Source organism: Bombina bombina, chromosome 5, assembly GCF_027579735.1.
Source record: "Bombina bombina isolate aBomBom1 chromosome 5, aBomBom1.pri, whole genome shotgun sequence".
Classification (NCBI taxonomy): domain Eukaryota; kingdom Metazoa; phylum Chordata; class Amphibia; order Anura; family Bombinatoridae; genus Bombina; species Bombina bombina.
Window position 1 is genome coordinate 562,197,963 of NC_069503.1, and position 24,938 is coordinate 562,222,900.

The following is a 24,938-nucleotide window of genomic DNA, read 5'->3' on the forward strand; positions in this document are numbered from 1 at the left end:
AAATCCTCTATATATCTCACCAAAAACTTTACACTCAGCTATAGTTGTTAGTAATTTGGCCCAAAGAGCATTATAAAGCTGCTCCTCTATAACCAGTTCCTCTGTGTGATAAAATATAAGGCAAAATCATAACATCTCAATACAAGTCATTACTTACTAAAACCCTAGTCTAATCTAATGTACTGAGCCTGGTTATGATTGGTGTATGAAGTCTAGAATATGTATTACACCACTTTTAAATAAAAGCAGATACTATTAGGGATCTTTGTTTTTATTCTGTGCAAAATTCTAAATTTAAAGTGCACACAAATTATTCCGACATGCCATAGGCATGTGGCTGCTGAGGTATGTCTGAATAATATGTGTGCACTTTAATATTTGTTTTTTTTTATCACACTAGTATCCATCCAGAATAAGACTGTAGCCCTTGAACCTTTTTATGATAATAATTGTGGTAATCCATTCTGTGATTGTATATATGTTTTAAGCCCAACTATTACCCACATTTGTGGGGCTCACCTAATCATAGTGGTAATTACTACAGGGATCTTTTTTACAATGGGCTTCTCAGTTGTAGGCCAGTTACCCCATTGAAGTGGACTAGTGTGAAATTTGATCCACTTGTGTGGAATATTCATTGATATTCTCAGACACCTCAACAGTCCCGATTTGTATTTTTGTACTATATACTTTTTAAATGTTTTTTTTTAATAGTTCTCTATAGGTACTGTGGAGAACAGCTTTACAAATCATTATGTTTTTGAGCTTGTGTCATGTATACATCTATTTCTGATGGAGTACTTTCTAATTCTAGCAGGACTATCTTTGGCTAGATACATATGCCAAATATAGAATGTAAAATCCCCCACAAAGATCGTATATTGCATTAACAATTTAAATGTGTTACGGTTATATCGGGTCACTATTATAACAAAGTTAAAGTAAAAATGTATTGTGGTAACACACTAAAATTAGTGTACAAATTTCCCCATGTAAAACGCAAATCTAATAGATAACTTAAAGAGGGCAAAAAATATAACCTAAAAAAACACAGCAAAATCAGGAGAACTTGCATTTTTTCGCATGGAGAAATTCATCATAATCCGCCCCAGCTCGCCTTCCAAATAGCGCAAATTATTACGTGTAATTTTATTGATAAATTTGTGCGCACCGGTATACCTCTCCAAAGGCAAGCTGAAGAGAACTTGGAGGAGAATACAAAGGAGAATTCTTCTAGCCCTTGATTAATCTAGCCCACAATGTATCCTGTAGAGAAGGAGAGAAATGACCTCCATACTAAAACATCCTAAACTTCAGTTTTTATTTTACTCAGTACCACCGTATTATGCTTTTATCTGATGTATGATGCTTCTGTTTTCTTCTCTGTTCGATATGTGAGCTCTTTGATTTTTTTTTCTCTGAAATGTTTCTTTTGTTCCTTCCATTACCTTTTACATGCAAGCATTGTCCAGCATCCTAAATAAGCATTTATACATTATCTTTATTACCTTTATTTATCTTCTATTTTTTTTCTTTATATATATATATATATATATATATATATATATATATATATATATATATATATATATATATATATACAGGGAGTGCAGAATTATTAGGCAAGTTGTATTTTTGAGGATTAATTTTATTATTGAACAACAACCATGTTCTCAATGAACCCAAAAAACTCATTAATATCAAAGCTGAATAGTTTTGGAAGTAGTTTTTAGTTTGTTTTTAGTTATAGCTATTTTGGGGGGATATCTGTGTGTGCAGGTGACTATTACTGTGCATAATTATTAGGCAACTTAACAAAAAACAAATATATACCCATTTCAATTATTTATTTTTACCAGTGAAACCAATATAACATCTCAACATTCACAAATATACATTTCTGACATTCAAAAACAAAACAAAAACAAATCAGTGACCAATATAGCCACCTTTCTTTGCAAGGACACTCAAAAGCCTGCCATCCATGGATTCTGTCAGTGTTTTGATCTGTTCACCATCAACATTGCGTGCAGCAGCAACCACAGCCTCCCAGACACTGTTCAGAGAGGTGTACTGTTTTCCCTCCTTGTAAATCTCACATTTGATGATGGACCACAGGTTCTCAATGGGGTTCAGATCAGGTGAACAAGGAGGCCATGTCATTAGATTTTCTTCTTTTATACCCTTTCTTGCCAGCCACGCTGTGGAGTACTTGGACACGTGTGATGGAGCATTGTCCTGCATGAAAATCATGTTTTTCTTGAAGGATGCAGACTTCTTCCTGTACCACTGCTTGAAGAAGGTGTCTTCCAGAAACTGGCAGTAGGACTGGGAGTTGAGCTTGACTCCATCCTCAACCCGAAAAGGCCCCACAAGCTCATCTTTGATGATACCAGCCCAAACCAGTACTCCACCTCCACCTTGCTGGCGTCTGAGTCGGACTGGAGCTCTCTGCCCTTTACCAATCCAGCCACGGGCCCATCCATCTGGCCCATCAAGACTCACTCTCATTTCATCAGTCCATAAAACCTTAGAAAATCAGTCTTGAGATATTTCTTGGCCCAGTCTTGACGTTTCAGCTTGTGTGTCTTGTTCAGTGGTGGTCGTCTTTCAGCCTTTCTTACCTTGGCCATGTCTCTGAGTATTGCACAACTTGTGCTTTTGGGCACTCCAGTGATGTTGCAGCTCTGAAATATGGCCAAACTGGTGGCAAGTGGCATCTTGGCAGCTGCACGCTTGACTTTTCTCAGTTCATGGGCAGTTATTTTGCGCCTTGGTTTTTCCACACGCTTATTACGACCCTGTTGACTATTTTGAATGAAACGCTTGATTGTTTGATGATCACGCTTCAGAAGCTTTGCAATTTTAAGAGTGCTGCATCCCTCTGCAAGATATCTCACTATTTTTTACTTTTCTGAGCCTGTCAAGTCCTTCTTTTGACCCATTTTGCCAAAGGAAAGGAAGTTGCCTAATAATTATGCACACCTGATATAGGGTGTTGATGTCATTAGACCACACCCCTTCTCATTACAGAGATGCACATCACCTAATATGCTTAATTGGTAGTAGGCTTTTGAGCCTATACAGCTTGGAGTAAGACAACATGCATAAAGAGGATGATGTGGTCAAAATACTCATTTGCCTAATAATTCTGCACTCCCTGTATATATATATATGAAAATATAAATGTTACGTTAAACCATCTCTATTATTATTATTATTATTATTATTATTAATACAGCTTTTGTAAAATTTATTTTTCTTACCCAGTTAAAGACTTTTGGCAGATTTCCAGTTGTTCCAGAAGGTGAGGCAATAGCTGACCCATTGTTTCATCTCCAACACAGCATTGCACAACATTTGGCATTTCATGGGCTCGGGTCATAATTTTAACCCAGGACTTGTCAATGTTGGAGAAACGCTTGGCTTCCTAAAGACAAATTTACATTCATGTTTTATTTAAAATTATGCTGCTGTGTAAACAGGTGACAAATGACTAATTTGCAAGCAACCTATTTTGACTGTAATTCTAAACAACAGAAATGACTGATGGTTATGTCTATACATTTTTCAACATCAGAGGCTTATATCCTTTGCTCAACAAAACCTGGATGCCACTACCTGTGTTAGTAGGGATTACACCTGTGCACTACATATAACCCACGTAGTAGTAGGTATCAGCATACTATGCCTTGTATAGAATCATCTACATCATTGTAGTGATGGTACTATATGACATTTTTCCTAGGTACACTTTTCTTTTTAAAGATTTTCGGAGTACTAAAGGCAAAAGAAGCTATAAACGTGTTACATACAAAAAGACAACAACATTTTTAATCAGAAGGTTCTCAAACCAAAAAAACACCTATTATGACCATGATTCACTCCTCCAAATTTAATTTACAATTAGGTGTCCTCATCTATGATAACTTTGTTAACAGGCTCCACTTTATAGGACTCGCCAACAGCTATCTGGTTGTCCCTCAGTTTTCCTCTTTTTTATGTGTGGGCTTGGTTGTAGGTTGGTTAATGCAGAGCTCTCAACTATCCCACATATTGTGGGATTGCCACAGTTTGTGATTTCTGCCTGTCTTTCCCTCCATTAGTTTTCCGTTTTCTAAAAAAAGTCCCAGTTTCCACAGTGTAAACATGGGCCACTTGATCTTGCATTATGAAGCAGTCGGGTAGGGGCAGTGTAACTTTCTAATATCATATCATTTTCAGCTATCGAAAGCACAAATGAATTGCATAATTTAACATTAATGTATTTAATAATAATTTGTACAATAAAAATGGAACCCTTTTAATATTAGCAAATTTTACCATAATATTGGCAAAAATTTTAACCGGGTGATGCACCCGCTAAAAAGATCCTGGGCAGAACACCGATATATATAAATAAATATAAACACACACACATATATAAATATATATATATAAATCTAAAAGGGCCCACACTCTCACTTCCCAGGACAACATCTAGGGTTCGGTATAATAAAATAAATAATTGAAGAAAAAAGACCTGCACTCACTGGACTTCAAATACAGTGAAGCAATTCTTTAATGTGTGACGTTTTGGGGACTTGCTCACCTTCCTCAGACTAACAAACAGTGCAGCACAGCAAACATATAAAGACCATAAGCCCTTTCCCTCATGTTTTGCACTGAAACTTGGTTGCCATGTTAACAGTGAAAACACAAACCATTCATAATACAGGTATACTTCATTTTACAGTGCTTCACTTTACAGCGCTTCGCTAATACAGCGCTTTGTGGAGCTGAAGTTCAACCTCCAAGGATTTTGAAATAGTGCTGTAATGTTTGTGAGATTGCTAAAAAAGTGACTTGCACCATTTTGTTATGCTTAGTTCACTCTGTTTACAGCATTACAGTGCAATCTGTGTCTCAGTGCTATAGTCTAGCAAATTTTACTACAGTAATTGTCACTATTTTACAGGTACAGTATTTATTGAATACTAATTGAATACTGTGCTAGAGCTAAACTAAATGTAGCACTATTGCACCCCTAATATATGTTAGTTCAAACATGTTTTTAAACACACTGGTAAGTGAAAAGAAAGCTAAAAGTGCCTTGTTTCACTTTAAGGCAGTTTTCACTTTATAGTGGGGCTCCAGTCCCTGACTTGCTTAACTAGATTTGTGATCTACTTATTAAATTGCTGTTGTGGACTATACTATGTAGGTAAAACTACAGACAATATTAAAACAAGGATGGCCAACCACCGGTCAGCCACCCGTAAGGCCCTCAAAGATGGAAGAGTGAACAACCAGTCACAAGGCATTTTTTGTCTATGAACCACACAGTCAGTGACTTACATTTTCGACTTATTGACCATGTACCCCCCTCAGTAGAGGTGGGGACAGATAATTACCCCTCCTTTGAATTGAGGCGAAATGGATCTTTAGGTTGAACACCATTCATCCACATGGCCTGAACACCATTCTTGACTGGCACTGCTTTCTCTGATGTGCACGTGGTGTAAGGTGAGGGGGGGGGGGGGTGAGAGGCAGTTGCTTTTCTTTGCCCCTTACCTGGTGTTCATTGTGTCTGTGATATGGAATGGATCATCCGATGTCTGGACTATAGTGTCACTTCACAAATGCTGCAGAGTTGGCTGTTGTCCTGATTAGATGGTGGTCTTTTCTGCCTATTAAACCCTGGATGTGGGTTGGTCATATTGTCATACTGGACTGTGTTATTGAGGTACTAGGGTCTTGACCAAAATCCTGATTGCCATTTGAGTTGTGGGTTTAATGATATATCTAATGAAAACCCCCTTTTAGGCACAGAATAGTGAAACAGGTGGTTCTCATATCTTTGTGTAATTTTATTATGTTCTAGTAATTTACTTCTTGTATTCACATATCTTATGGGTGAAGGGTTCTCCTTTTTTCATAATGTTTAATTGTATTCCTCCAGACGTACTGATGTTTGGCTATTTAGGTTAGACATAGGCTGGTTTCTACAAAATTAAGTCAGAGAAGTCTTACCAAAATGTATGCACATATTTAGCACTTCTGGGTCCCCTTAAATTGTATCAATCATTTTACAAGGGGTAAAAGACACTATCATTAAAATGTAACTTTTATTGCATAAATTAAAACAGATGTGTGAAATTAAAAACAAAAGTAAGATTCTAGGATGCGTTGTCAGAATGATGTTTCTGCACCACTGGTGATCTGGTGATAACGATGACAGAATATCTTTTGGTGTATTTAATTGGTATATGGGAACTTAATATACCTTTTGTAGAATAACAGTCAACACTGGGCCTATTAAAGTTAAAGTATCAGGGTGTTATGGAGTAACAGCAACCTCTAGGTTACTCTGTACCGGATGTTAAACCACTTGACCTAAGCACAGATAGCTGATATATATAAAACTACTTTAATTATCCTTTTTACTAATTGGGCATAATGTCCACCTATATTGGTGTGTATTGTAAAGTTGAAATTGGTTAAGGTAGGGGATAAATATTGAATTCCTAAATTGTGCCGGTGAGGTAGATCTCGCTAAGAATAGTTAATAAATAAATATGATTATATGACAATATTGTACAATTGTTACAAAATAAATTGCAACAAAAAGATTTAGTATTATTCACATTCAGTTGGTATGTAGTATTATAAAAGCCTGCAAGACGTTGGAGGCTAATAAGCACATAAATCAGCCTTTAATTAATCTGGTATTAATCTTATACACCTATGACAGTATTGTGAATGCCTACGAATAAGCAGTTACTAGTAGTTGTTCCGGTTTGATTTCTATTTGATTATTATTTTTGGTTGTAAAGCTAAAACCTCTGCCACTCGATTATCTAAATCACAATGTGTCCCAGACAATGTTATAAAAGTGTTGCAAAATAAATTGCAATAGAGGGATTGAGAGTATATCACAGTTGGTTGTTGTACAGCGCTGTACAAACCCACAGAGAATTGAGAACTGATAAATAAATCAACCTTTTATTATTCCAGCCTTACTATTATACACCTCTAACAATATTGTCTGATGTTGTGAATGCCTACACATAAGCAATCACTGCTCTAGTGGTTGTTCTGATTGCTTTGTGTTCAAATATTCATGAAACACACTCAATTCCTGTATTGCAATTTATTGTGCAACAATTTTATAACATTGTCTGGGACACATTGTGATTTAGATAATCGAGTGGCATAGGTTTTAGCTGTGCAATCGCAATATATTCAAATACAAAATAAACCGGAACAACTACTAGAGCAGTGACTGATTATTCGTAGGCATTCACAATACTAGATAACATTGTCAAAGGTGTATAAGATTAATACCGGATTAATTAAAGGTTGATGTATGTACTTATTAGCCTCCCTGTTACCTCACTGGCACAATTTAAGATTTCAAATATTATTCCCTACCTAAACCAATTTCAACTTGACAATACACACCAATATAAGTGGACATTATACCCAATTGGTAAAAAGGATAATTAAAGTATTTTTTTATCTTAGCTATCTGTGCTTAGGTCAAGTTGTTTAACATCCGGTACAGAGTAACCTAGTGGTTGCTGTTACTCCATAACACCCTGATACTTTAACTTTAATGGGCCCAGTGTTGACTGTTATTCTACAAAAGGTATATTAAGTTCCCATATACCAATTAAATACACCAAAAGATATTCTGTTATAGTTATCACCAAATCATCAGTGGTGCAGAAACATCATTCTGATAACGCATCCTAGAATCTTACTTTTGTTTTTAATTTCACACATCTGTTTTAATTTATGCAATAAAAGTTACATTTTAATTATAGTGTCTTTTACCCCTTGTAAAATGATGTATACATTATAAGGGGACCCAGAAGTTCTATATATGTGCATACTTTTTGGTCACACATCTCTGGCTTAATTTTGTAAATTCTTTATATGCACAGCACTCTAATCTGAATTTATGCTAGAATTCAAATTATATAAGGCAACCCCACATTATTTGTGTAGTACTATTGCAGTCTTTTGTTTTTGTATAGGCTGGTTTCTGTTTGCCATATTTTTGCAACATTAAACATACTACATTCCTACTGAAACACTGTTACCCAGATTTGTGAATAATACTGATGTGTGATGATTGGCTAGCACTTCTATAGTGGTTATTTCCTGATAAGCTGATTTTTTTTTATACCGGTAACAAAATCAGGACTGCAGAACGTATAAAGATTTTTTGCTAATTGAGGTATTTTTCCCTCTTGGCTTTCCGTAGACTACAAGAAAAAAAGTTTGTGTTTATTTTCACACACTGCAGTTTTTAAGCTAACGTGTGTTCTGAACGATCATGCAGCCACTTTTACTGCATACACCACTATGACCGCTGATACCATAAGTGACAATGATCTGGGACACTGAACATTAAGTGCTGTACCTAAGGTTGCCACCTCAGCCATGTTTTCCTGGACACTTTTATGAGTTACACATACTGTAGGGCATGCAGGGAGGAACATGAATAGTGCTGTCCAGGATCACTATTTTTGTGCTGTCCAGATATCCAATGTATGTTGCCCTCTGCACATCCTGCAGCATGTGTAACTCATAAGTGTTCTGGAAAACATGGCTGAGATGGCAACCCTAGCTGTACCTAATAGCGGAGCAATCTATACATTTTTACGCTCTTGTGACTGCTATTAGACATGCCATATGCCTGATGTACATAGTTGTATTGTTTCTGATGCTGGCTCTCTATTCTTCTATGTACGGATCTATTTATTATCTGCTTAAGGATGTTTGTTACTTGAACTAATTAAGCGTAATGTCTCTTGCATGTAAATATCACATACCATTATCATTATACAAACTTATTACAGGGCAATAATTATTGAGACTCATTATTTCCGGATCCCTTTCTCTCTCTCTTTTAGAGCAAAGTAAATATGTAGTAATTTAACAGCCATAGAATATTGACCAAGTCATTAGGTACTATAGTTCAAAGCATTTTTCTAACAACTGTTAAAAACTTTTTTAAAGAATAGAGATACAAGCTAACAAATGTTCTTTATTTATTACTAAAAAGCATAAACAGTTATAATATTGAATTTTTATACCTACGCAATCTTGTATGCCAATGTATATTCCTGTATATTCTTGTATATTCTTATAATTCTTGTATAACAGATTTTAATTGCAAAGAAAAAACTTTTTTTTAAATGCCATGTAATGTCATCCTATTATATAAACACTTTGGTTCCCACACCTGAGCTTAAGAGATCCACCTATCACCTAGGATCAACCCACTTCTTCCTAATAGGCTAGAACAGCCTACTTAAGCTCACCTGTGGCATCCAAAAAACTACCTCTGAAGAAGCGCATAGGACATGCGCGAAACATGTCAGTTAGTTTAAGCTGCCCTACTAAACTATTCTACAGATGAATAAAAACTAATTGCACTGGCTATCTATCCGGATTTTTCCTATAATGTTGATATATGCAGCTTCTGCTAATAGCCACTTTGTAACAAATAATGAATGTTATTGTTGTGTGTGAAGTATTTATGCTATTATGCTATGATCTTTGTACCCTACTGATGCGTTATGTATATATCAATCAGGATATTTGAGGATGTTAATGGATGATAATATGAAGTGATTAACTGATGTACATCATATATATATATATAAGGGTTGGTGATTGTTTGACACATTTTTAATACTATGAATGGGTTGTGTTTTCACTGTTATCATGGCAACCAAGTTTGGGTGCAATTTTCAAACATGAGGGGAGGAGCTTATGGTCTTTATATGTTTGCTGTGCTGCACTGTTTGTTAGTTTGAGGAAGGGGAGCAAGTCCTGAAACGTTACACAAAAAGAATTGTTTCACTGTATTTGAAGTCCAGTGAGTGTGTGTCTTTTTTTCTACAAGTGTATGTATATGTGTATATATATATATATATATATATATATATATATATATATATATATATATATATATATATATATATATAAATAAAAATACACACACACACATATAAATGCCATGTCTAGCGCATTTGGCAGTTTTGTTTTTGTTTTTTTTTACTTGAAAACGCTTCTGCTCTAGTCAGTGGCTTAAATATGATCATATCTTTTCTTTAAGGACTAGACATTTACATTTTCATAATTTTATTACATGCTTCATTAGCAAAAAGAAAAATCTTGCTTTCAACAATACCTTGGGAAGCTGTTTTGCAATATCTCCTCCCACAAACACAGCTTCTAAGTATATCCATAGGTTCTGTACCGTCATCCAATTTTCAATTATGTCAGTTGTATTTGACAAGTAGAGGACCCATTTCTGAATCTGTGCCTTGAATGGGGTGTTGTACCTTGAATACAGAAAAATAATAATCTACTATATGCCTAAAAATATGCATCAAATAACATTAAATGAAAACATCTTCTAAAGATGGTTTAAATCCTGAAGACATGTTTGTGCTACACAACTTATACATAGATATTCTTAAAGAATAGTTATATGCTTGGATTGTACAGTCATAGTATACTACAGAGCAATAGTTAGCTATAATGCATTGTTACAAAAAGGCTGCCTTTGTTGGTACCATTCTCTGCACTAACACAGGATGGTAATTAGTGTCAATGTAGAATTAAAAGAAGGCTAAATAATCCATTTTTATGCACTTTGCATTAAAAAGTTCCTTTCAATACGTAAATGTCCCTTAAAAAACAAATAAGTCTCTAGTCTTCGAATATAAAAATGACAAGTCTGATTAACCATTTAATGACTGTGAAGTACCATGTAAGGGCTAGTTTCCATTGCGGTGTTAAAGTTTGGAAACTGTTGATAAAATAAAAATTCTCCATAGACTTTAATGAAGATAAATGTTTTTACCACCAGTTTCCAAACTTTACCACCTCAATAGAAACTAGCCCTAAGTCAACAGTCATTAAGCGTTTTTTCTTGTTTATAATAGTGGCAGGATCAACCTATTATACCCTTCATCCTCTCTTCTCGTCACCGGAAATATCAAAATGGTAAAATTTAGAAAAAGTATGGAAACAAGACCAAGTTGCCGCCTTGCAAATCTGTTCCAAGGAGGCGTCATTTTGGAAATACCAATTGGTAGATACAGACCTAGAAGAATGAGAATTTACTCTTTTTGGAGGTGGTTTTCCCGCAACCATGTAAACCTTACAAATAGTCTGCATAAGCCATGATGCTAAAGCTACCGCTGTAGCCTTTAGACCCTATTCTGGAACCTGAAAAATTGACAAATAGGCTTGACTCCAGTCTAAAATCTTTAGTAGCTTGAAGATAAAATTTTAAGGCTCTGACCACATCCAAATTGTGTAGCAGTCATTCCTTAGAATTTAGAAGGTATTTGAACAACAATATCCTGATTAATATTCTTTGATGACACTACCTTTGAAAGAAAATCAAATTTAGTCCAGAGGATCGCTTTATCCTGATCAAAATCCAAAAAAGTGGTGATCAGAAGACAGAGCTGATAATTCAGAAACTCTTCTTGTGGAAGAAATGGCTAAAAGAAAGAGAAACTTCCATAATAACAACTTTAGGTCCAGAGTATGAAGAAGTTAAAAGGGTAAGACCTTGCAAAACAGAAAGATCCAGATTAAAATTCCAAAGGGGAGAATGGGCATAATAACAGGGTGAATTATCACCAAGGCTTGAACAAAATGTTGAACATCAGGCAACTTAGCTAACTTCTTGTGAAACAAAAAGACAATGCAGAAATCTTACCCTTTAGAGAACTAGCCATTAAACTTTTATCCAGTCCATCCTGAAGGAACTAAAGTATTATGGGGATACTAAATGACTTCCAAGGGAAATCTCTAGAATAACATCAAAGAAAGTAAGCTTTCCAAATCTTATGAAAAAAATCTCTGTGTGACAGGCAGTCCAGATAACAGAATCTGAGAAACCTCTCTTTTTGAAAACTAGTCATTCAGCTTCCATGCTGTCAAATTCAAAAAGATTTAAAGGGATAGTCTAGTCAAAAATAAACTTTCATGATTCAGCTAGAGTATACAATTTTAAACAACTTTCTAATTTACTCCTATTATCAATTTTTTTTTTGTTCTCTTGGTATCTTTATTTAAAAAAGCTAGAATGTAAGCTTAGAAGCCAGCCCATTTTTGGTTCAGGACCTGGGTAGCACTTGCTGATTGGATGGCTACATTTAGACACCTAAGCATAAATTCCAGCTTTTAAAAATCAAGATACCAAGAGAACGAAGAAAAATTGAGTACATTAGAAAGATGCTTAAAATTGCATGCTCTATCTAAATCATGAAAGTTTAATGGTGACTATACTATCCCTTTAAGATCCAGAAGATACAAGGGTTGTTGAGACCATGGAGGAAGAGATGACTTTTGAATTAGGTCTGCATACCAAATTTTGTGGGGCAAACGCCTGAGCTATGAGAGTTACTGAAGCTGATTCCTGTTTGATTCTTGGAATGACTCTTGGAAGAACAAACAGAGGAAACAGATAGGCCAGTTGACAGTTCCAAAAACAGACTAGAGCATCAATCATGTGAGCTCTTGGATCTCTTGACCTGTCACAATAAACCGGAAGTTTGCAGTTCAATACGGACCCCATTAGATCTATTTCTGGAAGACCAGGCCTCAGGACTAATTGATTGAACATGTCCTGATGAAGAGACCACACAGTTGATCACCACTACAGGTCTAAACTATATATATATATATATATATATATATATATATATACACACACACAGAGAAAAATCTATTTAGCAATAAATAGAACATTTTTTTCTATGTGAAGAACATTGGAATGTAAAATATTCATAATTCATGTCAGATATAGTGCACTTGATTAAACACGATTGGGTTAGCGCACAAGCAATAGGTGTTAGCTTTTCCCATTTGCATACTCCATTGAAGTTTATGGGGAGACGTTAACGTGGTCACAGTATTTAAAGTGCAACGGAGAGCTTACATTGGCTTTTGCTTGTGTGCAAAATTATTACTTTAAACTTTTAATATACATAATATCCTGCATGCGTAAAAAGTTTAATTTTACCGGTATTAGTGTTCCACTTGTAATCTAGCCCATATATTTTATTCTCAAGGTGTTTAATGCACCTTTAAAGGGACAGTATACTGTAAAATAGTTTTTCCCTTAATGTGTTTACAATTGCTTTTTTTACCAACTGCAGAGTAAAAAAAGTATGGAAACTTGCCGTTTAAGGTTTATTTGTGTTTCTTAAAGCTTTTATTTTGTGTTTTGAAGCCACAACCTAATAAGATGGGTTGAGCTTGTAGGTATAATCAGATGTCATTACTGTATCACATTGTGTACATATACCTGTTTCTTTATCTTATATCTGTCCATAAAACAATCACCAATACTTGGAGAGAACAATGGAAAACCAACATTTTATTACCTTATCTCTGCTATATACCACTGAGAGTGTCATTTCTTCTGCTGGCTGTGTTTACAAAGCTTATCTTTAGCTTGGACCTGCGGCCACAAACTTTCAGAATAGGTGGGGATACCACATGCTAAATAAACTATTTCAAATTCCAATATAAGGGTAAAGGAGCTACCTGTAAACAATTTAATACACTCCAGCAGGTTAAGTGGATCATTGGGAACAAATTAAAGGGGGGAACTTTTTTGAGTAAACTGTCCCTTTAAGCTTCATAGCCTAGGAATTTAACTACACCAAAAATGCTAAGGATAAATTGATTCATGTAGATAAAATAGAAATGAGAGTTCTAACAACACTGTAAATAGACATAAGTTTAAGGTGTAATGTAAGGCTGCATCTAGAGAAGTCTGCAGAGTTTGGGTTCAGACTTGATGAGGTGAGAAAGAAGAGATAAAGAACAGAAATTATTTGTTTCTAATTAGTTGTTAAATGCTGCTTCACAGACATCCTAGAGTTTATATCAAGCAATGTAAGCTAATTTAGAGAATAGAGATTAAAAAAAGGATGGAAAACAAAGTATTAAATGAAAGTTAAAAAGCAGGTTAAATATTATCTAAGATATTATATTTCAGCTAAGAACAAAATCTGACGTTACACTATGTGGGACAATACTGATATGCACTGTTGCGCTTCTGTTACCTGTTACTCATCAAAGAGCTTAAAATCATTAGGCTATCTTCCATACTAGCTACAATTTCTGATGTGCTATCTCCTCTCAGAAGAAGCTCTCCTCTGGTTTTAAAGCTGGCAAAAGTAAATGATTTGTTGTCCCACTCAGCAATTACTTGCTTCAACTTTTGTTCAATATCTCGTTCTTTAACTGCACTAATGCAGATATCCTAGTAAAAAGATAGAGAAATGTTAGCCTATCATATTTAAAAATCACCTTTAATTATGTATGTTTATATTCTTAGAAAATACATTTCCTTATACAGTTATATAGAATGTAAAAAAGAGAGCACAATATCGTTTGACGTATTTAGCATTCATTAAAGTTTTATTCATCTTGTCACACCATTAAAAAACATCTCACCACCTAATATGTATTAAAGTTATCATATGATGTCTCACTATATTTAACATTTACATTTTTAAGATTATTCAAGTCAGTTGCATTGCTCCCTTACTCTTAACTAGAAATTAAAATGACCATTTAATACCATGTAATTGCATAATCAATAGATACATAATAAAAAGACAATGGAATAACACTTTTCAGAACTCCAGTTCTAACAAATTTCATTTTTTTTAAATTTCCTTGTCCCCTGTACCAGGTGAAAACCCTCAGCCAATCATAGACATGTATGTTTATATACTCTGAGGTCTTGCACATGCTCAGTATAACATGGTGCCTCGCAGTTCCATATAAAAAGACTGTGCTCAATGTGAATTATGAAACTTGCATTTTAACTTTAGTGTTGCCTTAATTGTACCTCTATTTCTTCTTTGCACCGTAATAAAGGTGCTTCCATAATGTTCCGCAGTTTAAAGGTTTCACTTTCTACATCAAAACTGTGTCCAGTTACATCAGCTATTCTCTTCCAGTGGCGAGTCATCATTGCTTTGTTGGACATTAATTCAAGAAGTGGGCAACACTCACTGAAATCATCAATAGTTTTCTTAAGGTCTAGAAAAGCTTGCCATTCCTTTAAAGCACGAGGAAGCTTGCGGCATCTGATAGATATATAAAATAAGTGAAAACAATTTTTCCCGTATTAAATTATTATTTAAGCAAAAACAAAATGTAGCACTTAAGCAATTGTTATTTACTGTGAGACCGGAATAAATCCTTATCTTACCTGTTTTGGAATTCTAGTAATTCATTGTTGATCTTATCTATGTTAACGTCTGACCAAAGAATATCATAGTAGCCATTCACTGTATCAATTACATTGTTGTAAAGACTGTACAGTTTCTGTAACAAATTTAATTGTTTTTTTATTTCAAGAAGTTGAGGATATTGGGTAACAGGCAAACCAAAAAGCTCTTCTCCTCCAGTATATGTAATATACTTTCGATATAAGTTGTCAAAATGATTCTAGTGCAAACAAGAAGAAAAATTCATTTGTAAAATCAAAGAAGTGAACCTCTGTTAAATATTTGTTAAATTTGGAAAGGGGCTAGTTAGTGAATTTTCAGCATTTAGGTTTGTTAAAATTGTAAAATGTCTTGTTTTATGGTTATCACATTATTAAGAAGGCCTTTTTTTCAATAATTCAAATATAATTCAATTACATTAACAGAGAATAATAATTTAAAAAAAAATATTAATAATTTTATATTAAAGATATCTTTACTTTTAGAAACATTTGCCTTACTTGAAACATGATTAGCCGGTCACTTGCTTCCTGCGGAGGAAGGCCAACAACCATTGGTCCATTCTATGGGTAGAAATGGGAAAACATTAAAAACTATGGTATCCTAAATATGAATCTTACATATTTGCATGTATTCTTAGAAAGGATCTAAATTTAAAAAAAGCAACTTATTCACTGATACCTGGTATTTAACAGATATACATTTAATGTAGATAAGAACACTTGTGGCCATGGGATAAAAGTTTTACTAATATATTTTAAAGGGACAGTCTAGCCAAATTTTAATTTCATGATTCAGATAGTGCATGTAATTTTAAACAACTTTCCAATTTACTTTATCATCTATTTTGCTTTGTCCTCTTGGTATTCTTAGTTGAAAGCTAAACCTAGGTAGGCTCATATGCTAATTCTTTGCCATTGAAAGGCCACCTCTTATCTGAATGCATTTTGATATTTTTTCACTAGAGGGTGTTATTTCATGTGTGCCATATAGATAACATTGTGCTTACGCCCGTGGAGTTACCTTGGAATCAGCACTGCTTGGCTAAAAAGCAAGTCTGTCAAAAGAACTGAAATAAGGGGGCATTCTGCATATGCTTAGAGACAAGGTAATCACAGAGGTAAAAAGTATATTAATATAACTGTGTTGGTTATGCAAAACTGGGGAATGGTAAATAAAGGGATTATCTATCTTTTAAAACAATAAAAATTCTGGTGTAGACTGTGCCTTTAAGTATTTTTTTCTGTGTCTTTTTAAAAATAAAAAATATTTTAAAGGGACAAAGTGATTGAAATTTAAACCTGTCTGTTGATATATGCCACTGCATATGTAAATGTTCTCTCTATACCATGCACACAAAATAAAGGTATCATCTAAACAACGAATACTTTTACTAGAATAAATGTAATACAAGTTTATTACAAAAATGCTTTTAATGCATTTCTATTTTGAGTATTATGTAATTTAAAGGGACATTCTAGTGCAAGAATACATTGCTCTATTTTGTTAAAGGGACAAAAACAACTTAAAATAATTTCATGATTCAGGTACAGCATGCAATTTTAAAACTTCCCAATTTACTTCTATTATGACATTTTCTTTATTCTCTTGGTATTTATTGTTGAAAAGAATCGATGTAAACTCAGAAGCGTGCATGTGTATGAAACCCTATATGGCAGAAGTTTTGCAAGAATTGTATCCATTTGCAAAAGCACTAGATGGCAGCACTATGTCTACCATGTAGTGCTCCAGATAGCTGCCATGGGAACAAAGCAAATATGATAATAGTAGTTGTAAACTTTTTTTTACTGTGTACGCTTTGTCTGAATCACAAAAGAAAATGTATGGGTTTCATATTCCTTTAAAGCAGGACTTTATAAAGCTTTTTATTTTTACACTAGAATGTTCCTTTAAATTAAATCTAAAAGTTTCTATTTATCTAAAAATTATATATATATATATATATATATATATATATATATATATATATATATATATATATATATATATATATATATATATAAAGGGTAAGTCCCACCAGGGGGAATGAAGGAGGAGACCCGGAGACAGCAAACTTGATATTAATATCTTTTATTCAGCCAAATGGCCAAATGACAGGTGCAGGTACAGATAGACACCTGACGCGTTTCGCGCATGCGCTTCATCAGAGGCTGAATCACAAAAGAAAATGTATGGGTTTCATATTCCTTTAAAGCAGGAATTTATAAAGTGTTTTATTTTTACACTAGAATGTTCCTTTAAATTAAATCTAAAAGTTTCTATTTATCTAAAAATTATATATATATATATATATATATATATATAGTTCAAGAAAGAAAAAAGGCACTCACAGGGTCTTGAATTCTTATTCTTTTTATTATAGTACTTTAATAAAAAGAATAAGAATTCAAGACCCGGTGAGTGCCTTTTTTCTTTCTTGAACTGTATACACGTATTTAAAGTGCACCCTGGGCAGAAGATATTTCAATTTGTTACTGAGAGTGCTGTACCACCAATGACTGTATATATATATATATATATATATATATATATATATATATATATATATATATATATATATATATATATATATATATATATATTTATCTTCCACAGAGGTGCAAAAGTGCTGGAGGCTCTCTTTCTCCCACTGAGATGTTCATTTCATTTGATGTCTCTTGTTTACATAGCTTTTATGTAGTAATTAGTACAGTGTTGTTTTTTTTTTTTATTTTATTAAAGGTGGAGGTTTCAACAAAAAAAGCCGCTATTTAACATGATAAAATAAAGGTAAATTAGTTATTTGTAAATAACTTAAAGTGATTGTAAAAGTTGAATGATTTAAAGCCCAATATTTTTTTTTAAATACTTTAAGTCATTGATCTTGACAATTACGCTTCTTTTTTAAAATACCTACCTTTTTGTTACTGTAAGATGTTACCGCATCTCCTTCAGTATTTAGCATATCAGTGACGATCCGGCTTCCTCCAATCGTTGTGTACCTCACAAGCTGGACTCTAAAGGGGGCACACAACGATTGGAGGAAGCCGGATTCGTCATTGATCTGCTAAATACTGAAGGAGATGCAGGCTGAGGATCATCGGTGTGTTTACAGTAACAAAAAGGTAGGTATTTTTAAAAAAATTGGGCTTTAAATCATTCAACTTTTACAATCACTTTAAGTTATTTACAAATAATTAATTTACCTTTATTTTATCATGTTAAATAGCGGCTTTTTCTGTTGAAACCTCCCCCTTTAATAAAATTTAAAAAAAACAACAACACTGTACTAATTACTACATAAAAGCTATGTAAACAAGAGACATCAAAAGAAATAAACATCTTAAAGTGTCCATTTTTAAATAGTATTTTTTAATACTGGCGCTTTAAATTATTCAACTTTACAATCACTTTAATACACTCCAGCAGATAAAAGAAATCATTGTAACCACAATAAAAGCGGAAAAAACATTTCCAATACTGGGCGCGATCCGATATACGGCGTAGGTTTCGGCGCAAGAGAGGGAACCCGCGGCGCCCGTAATTTCACCTTGCACATCGGGGTATTACATATACACTGCCGGCAGTTCCTAAAGTGCCGTAAGTCTGATAAACTAGTGATGTCCAGAAGTAAGCGTAACTACAAATTTCTGGAGTCGCCAGTGACTTACGGCACTTTAGAAACTGCCGGCGCCTAAGAAAAGTAACTAAAATTTTAAATCTCCCGTAACTGTCTAACACGCCTCCCAAAAATAAGCCCAACACGTATACCCCTATATCCACAATCCCCCCTCTCACTCCTAATAATAAATGTATTAACCCCTAGACCGACAACCCCCCACAACGCAATAAGCCTAATTATTAACCCTAAACTGCCATAGCCCACACCGCAAAAAACCTATTCTAGTATTAACCCCTTAAACGCCATAGCCCACATAGCCTATTAAATCTATTAACCCCTAATCTGCCGCCGCCAACGTCGCCGCCACTATAATAAAGTAATTAACCCCTAAACCTAACCCTACCCTAACAACCCCTAACTTAAAAATTATTTAAATAAATCTAAATAATATTACTATTATTAACTAAAGTATTCCTATTTAAAACTAAATACCTATAAAATAAACCCTAAGATAGCTACAATATAATTAATAATTACATTGTAGCTATTTTAGGATTTATTTTGATTTTACAGGCAACTTTGTATTTATTTTAACTAGGTACAATAGCTATTAAATAGTTAACAACTATTTAATAGCTACCTAGTTAAAATAATTACAAAATTATTTAATGATAGTATAGTGTTAGGTGTATTTGTAACTTAGGTTAGGATTTATTTTACAGGTAATTTTGTAATTATTTTAACTAGGTAGCTATTAAATAGTTATTAGCTATTTAATAGCTATTGTACCTAGTTAAAATAAATACAAAGTTGCCTGTAAAATAAAAATAAATCCTAAAATAGCTACAATGTAATTATTAATTATATTGTAGCTATCTTAGGGTTTATTTTATAGGTAAGTATTTAGTTTTAAATAGGAATACTTTAGTTAATAATAGTAATATTATTTAGATTTATTTAAATAAAAATTAAGTTAGGGGGGTGTTAGGGTTAGGTTTAGGGGTTAATCACTTTATTATAGTGGTGGCGACGTTGGCGGCTGTAGATTAGAGGTTAATAGATTTAATAGGCTATGTGGGCTATGGCAGTTTAGGGGTTAATAATAGAATAGGTTTATTGCGGTGTGGGCTAATACACTTTATTAGTTATTGCGGTGGGGGATTGCGGTTGACAGGTAGATAGACATTGCGCATGTGTTAGGTGTTAGGTTTTTTTTTTTGCAGGCATTTTAGGGAGTTACGGTGCTCCTATACTCAGCGCAAGCCCTGCTATGGCTGCATTTTATGCCAAGGTGAAAATGGAGTAAGATTTCTCCATTTTCGCCACGTAAGGCCTTGCGCTGGATATTGGATACCGATTCACAACGCGGTCCCATGTTAGCTTATGGGAGTAAAAATTGCGAGCGACGGGTGAAATATACGTGCCGCATTTATATGTGGCGCTGTATATTGGATACCAAACCCGCGCAAAAACCGTCGTCACCGGCTTTTGCGGGCGACACTCTATATGTAATGGAGGCCACTGTGTCTCTTTAAAGCATTCTTTCCTTTATGGCATCTAAACAGGGTATTTTAAAAATGTATTACAGATCTTATAAAAAAAAAGTGCCATAAAAAGCAGAAATAAAATACTGACTTTCCACTGAAACATCACAGACACAAGTCTACTTGCCATTTCATAGTCTGAATAAAAATTTGAGCAGTCTTCAATAAAGATTTCAACAGTGTTAATCAACTCTCCTCTGAAATTAGGTTGTAATATCATCAACTCATTCTGCACTTCATTTCCACGAACTAGTAATTTTTCCCAGGTATAGCGCAGTGTGTCTACTTTTTCCATTTCCTCCTTTGCAACAAGAAGTTCGTATTTATTCAGCATAGCATAAGATTCCTGCCACGAGAAAATATTGTGGTAAATATTTTAATCATTCTTTGTAAATGCAAACTTTACAATGTTTGTGAAATGTATTTATTATTGTATGTATTTATGCATTACTCATTTAAACTACCAAATTAAAGACTGTTAATAATACATTACATTGTACAAAACTGTTTGGTGCTCAAACCTTTTTTTTTATTTATTAATACCATAAAAAACATGAAGTATCTGATCTTTTGTCTCCAAATACCACCAAATTTTAAACTCCTAAAAGGACAAAAATCTCAATTTTTCTGTAATGATTCAGAGCATACAATTTTAAACAACTTTCCTATTTACTTTTATCATCTCCATTTGTATCCTTTGTTGAAAAGTAGACATATGTAGGCACTGGAGCTAACTGCTGATTGGTGGCTCTTTTCATTGGTTAACATGATGTGTTCAGGTAGCTCACAGAAGTGCATCACAACTCCCATTACAAAGGATAAAAAGGAGAATGAAGCAAATATACTGTATGTTCTATCTGAATCATGAAAGAAAAAAATGGTTTCATGTCTATTTTAGTAAGCAGGGAGCTTATTTGTCTTGTATTTATTTATTGTATAAGCTGTATAGCATTTAATCTTTTCCTACATTGCAAATAAAAGGCAATAGTAAAAATATTAATGAATTTTAATTAAAATAAATATACAAGTAAACAACAGTATGCACCTTTAAAAAAACTTTAGATTTCCAAGAAAATTAAGTTTATAGATATCCAAGAAATGTTAAACTCCCTGAAAAAATTTGGATGACGTAAAACTGTCTTTACATTGTATTATATATAATTTCCTAAAAACATAATTTATGTTTAAGAACTTACCCCTGATAAATTAATTTATTTCATAGTGGTGAGAATCCCCAAGCTGTTACGTATGGGATATACATTCCTACCAGGAGGAGGTAAAGTTTCCCAAACCTCAAAACCTATAAATACCCATCCCACCTCACACATACCTCAGTTTTATGAATAGCCAAGTAGTGTTTAAGGAGTAAAAGTCAATAATGAGGATCATGAAAAAAGATGTGCTTTAAACAAAAACAACAACCTCAGATGGGTGGGGCCTCATGGACTCTCACCACCATGAAATAAATTCATTTATCAGGTAAATTCTTACATACATTATGTTTTCTTACGTATAGGTGGCGAGAGTCCATAAGCTGTTACATATGGGATATAATACCGATGATGTGGAAGGCCACTAGTAACAAGAAAAGGAGGTATAAAATAAAAACAGCTTTTTAGGCTGAGAATAATATTTCAAAACCCAAAATAATGTATTTTATGACAACCCCCCCCCCTCAAAATATAAGCACAATTATCAAACTGAGACAATTGCCTTGAAGGACCTTTCTACCAAAAGCTGTTTCTGACTAGGCAAAAACATAAAAATGGTAAAATTTTGTGAAGATATGCAGTGAAGACCAAATGGCCGCTTTGCAAATTTGATCAACTATTGCCTCATTCTTGAAAGCCCAAGATGTGGCAACTGATCTAGTCGAATGATCTGTAATTCTCTGAGGCAGAGACTGACCCACCTCCAAATAAGCTTTGTGAATCAAAAGTTTCAACCAAGAGGCTAAAGAAATGGCAGAGGCCTTCTGGCCTTTCTTAGGACCAGAAAACAGAACAAACAGAACACATTAGTAGCATCAACATAATATTTAAAAGCTCTAACAACATCCAAAGAATTGCAAAGTCTTTTCAGCAGCATCTTTCATATTAAGACACAAGGAAGGAATCATTTCCCTATTAATGTTGTGAGAGTTAACAACCTTAGGAAAAAATTTAGATAAGGAGAGTCACAAGAGAGGGCAGACAATTCAGAAACTCTTCTAGCAGAAGAGATAGCCAAAAGAAACAACACATTCCAAGAAAGTATATTAATGCCCAATGTATGCATAGGCTCAAAAGGAGGTGCCTGCAACACTTTGAGTAGAACACCATGAAATATGTTTTCCAAACTTTGTGATAAATCTATCTTGAAAAAGGCTTGTGTGCCTGAATCACAGTGTTAATCACTGAGTCAGAGAATCCTCTATGAATATGAATTAAGCTTTTAATCTCCATGCCATTAAGGTTAGAGACTTTAGATCTAGATGGAAGAAGGGACCTTGAGACAGAAGGTCTGTTGTTAGAGGAAAAGGCCACAGCGAGCAAATGGACATTCAAACTAGATCCACATATCAAATCCTGTGAGGCCACACAGAGGCTATCAGGATTACAGAAGACTGTTCCATTTTTATTTTGGAAATCACTCTAGGAAGCATGACTAGGAGGGATGTATAAGCAGATTGGTAAGTCCAGGGCACTGCTAGTGCATACAACACCTCCACCTGAGGATCCCCGGGCCTCGCAAGGTACCTGAGAAGATTCTTTTTCAAACAAGAGGCCATCAGATTTATTTCTGGTAGGCACCAAACTTGTACAATCCGATAGAACACATCTTGGTGGAGAAACCACTCTCCTGGATGTAGGGACTGACAATTGAGGTAATCTGCCTCCCAGTTGTTTACACCTGGGATGTGAATCATAGTAAGAATTGGTTTCCGTCCAAGAAAGGATTTGTCATGATCATCTGTTCCTTCAATAGTATATACCCCGCCTATTAAGATTGCCTTCACTTCCATCTCTAGTTGCTTGAAGATTGGTTTTATTTTCAGCATAGGTTTCAGATGATCTACTCGCTACACACTTGAGCCTTCCATCCTTTAATGGATTCTAATACCAAGCCTAAGGCTACTTCTCTCCCTGCTATGAGGGACACCTTCTTCCATGTTTTGGCTATTTCACTTGCCTGACACTACCTTGACACCAGCCTCTGAAGCGACCCATAGACACACTTACCTGTTTGCAGCTAGATCGGTCTGACTCCGGAATCCAAAGATGCTGTCTTACTCTCTGTGATGTCACAAACCTCGCTCTCACACACAGCCGACATCTCCGCTACAGCTCGCCGCTCTCATCCACAGTGGCTGAAGAATCCATTGTCATCCACTGCAAGTATCCTCCTTTAAGGAGATTTAAACCTATCTATTGATTTCTCTGTACATATTCCATGCTTAGATGACATTATTAACCAATGAAGTATATTGAAAGTGGTTCCTCTGTGTGTCAACCTTATGAGCTATGTTTACTAAATAAATCCTTACCTTGAACTTAATCACTGCTAACAGAAGTGGATTGTATATATTATATCAAGTCTATGAAATAATTTTTCTTGAACTTTATCACTACTGACAGAGGTAGATTGTATATGTTATATCAAGTCTATGAAAGTCATTATACAGAACTTAATCACTACTAAAGAGTGGAGATTTATACTCATCTTGGGATATAAAGTAAAAACTCTGAACCCTACTGATATCAAGTCAGAATATTATTCAGTTAAACTCCATACTTCCATTTGTATGAGTTTAATAAAACTAAAATGTCATATTCTATGTCCCTTTAAGACATATCATATTGTTATAACCTGCCCCTTTAAGACTACCTCTGCTGAAAACCGGAACACCTATTTAAGGAGGGACTCAAGCAATATACAATTGCTTGATTATTGCAAGTGTGTGGTATCCACGTCTCACTGAAACTTTCAGATACCATACTCCTAAGTCCTGGATAAACCTATAGTTACTAAAATAATATTTGATCAATCTAACTCTGAGTCAACACCTACCTCTTTACAAACCTTCTACAGCTTTTCCCATAAGCTTAAACAGACCGCTTGTGTGCAAAGGCATAAGCAAGGAGTGTCTCTCTATCAAACCGGAGATCTCGGCTTTCACTGACGTCATCACTGACAGCGTGTGGAGACGGAACACACGACAAGCTGCCTGATCAAACACAGCTCACAGCGGGGATACTAATCATACACCGGAGAAGTTTAGTGCTACAACGCTACCAGATCAATTCAAGGAAACCGCAAGTATCATTTACTCTTTAGACTGTCACTAACTAAGTTACGCTTTCTGCATTCTCAAATCTGACTTTATTAACACCGGAATTGACGAAGGAGTGATAACCTCATTTGTTTGTAAACAGTGTCAGCCAGGCTGTATCTCTTTCTGTAAAAACGGTCTCCATACAAAACCTACACCTGAACAGTACTATTACTTATAAAGAT

At 34.5% G+C, this 24,938-nt stretch overlaps 1 protein-coding gene across 1 annotated transcript in view; it reads right to left on the reverse strand.

Annotated features, from left to right (window-relative positions):
* Window positions 1-24,938, reverse strand: part of DNAH5 (dynein axonemal heavy chain 5) — a 1,563,391-nt gene that overhangs the window by 581,499 nt on the left and 956,954 nt on the right. Inside the window, 7 exon segments of the mRNA XM_053715797.1 lie at window positions 3,267-3,430; window positions 10,190-10,343; window positions 14,097-14,296; window positions 14,891-15,131; window positions 15,257-15,495; window positions 15,776-15,838; window positions 20,569-20,787. Of these exon segments, the coding sequence (XP_053571772.1) occupies window positions 3,267-3,430; window positions 10,190-10,343; window positions 14,097-14,296; window positions 14,891-15,131; window positions 15,257-15,495; window positions 15,776-15,838; window positions 20,569-20,787 (1,280 nt within the window).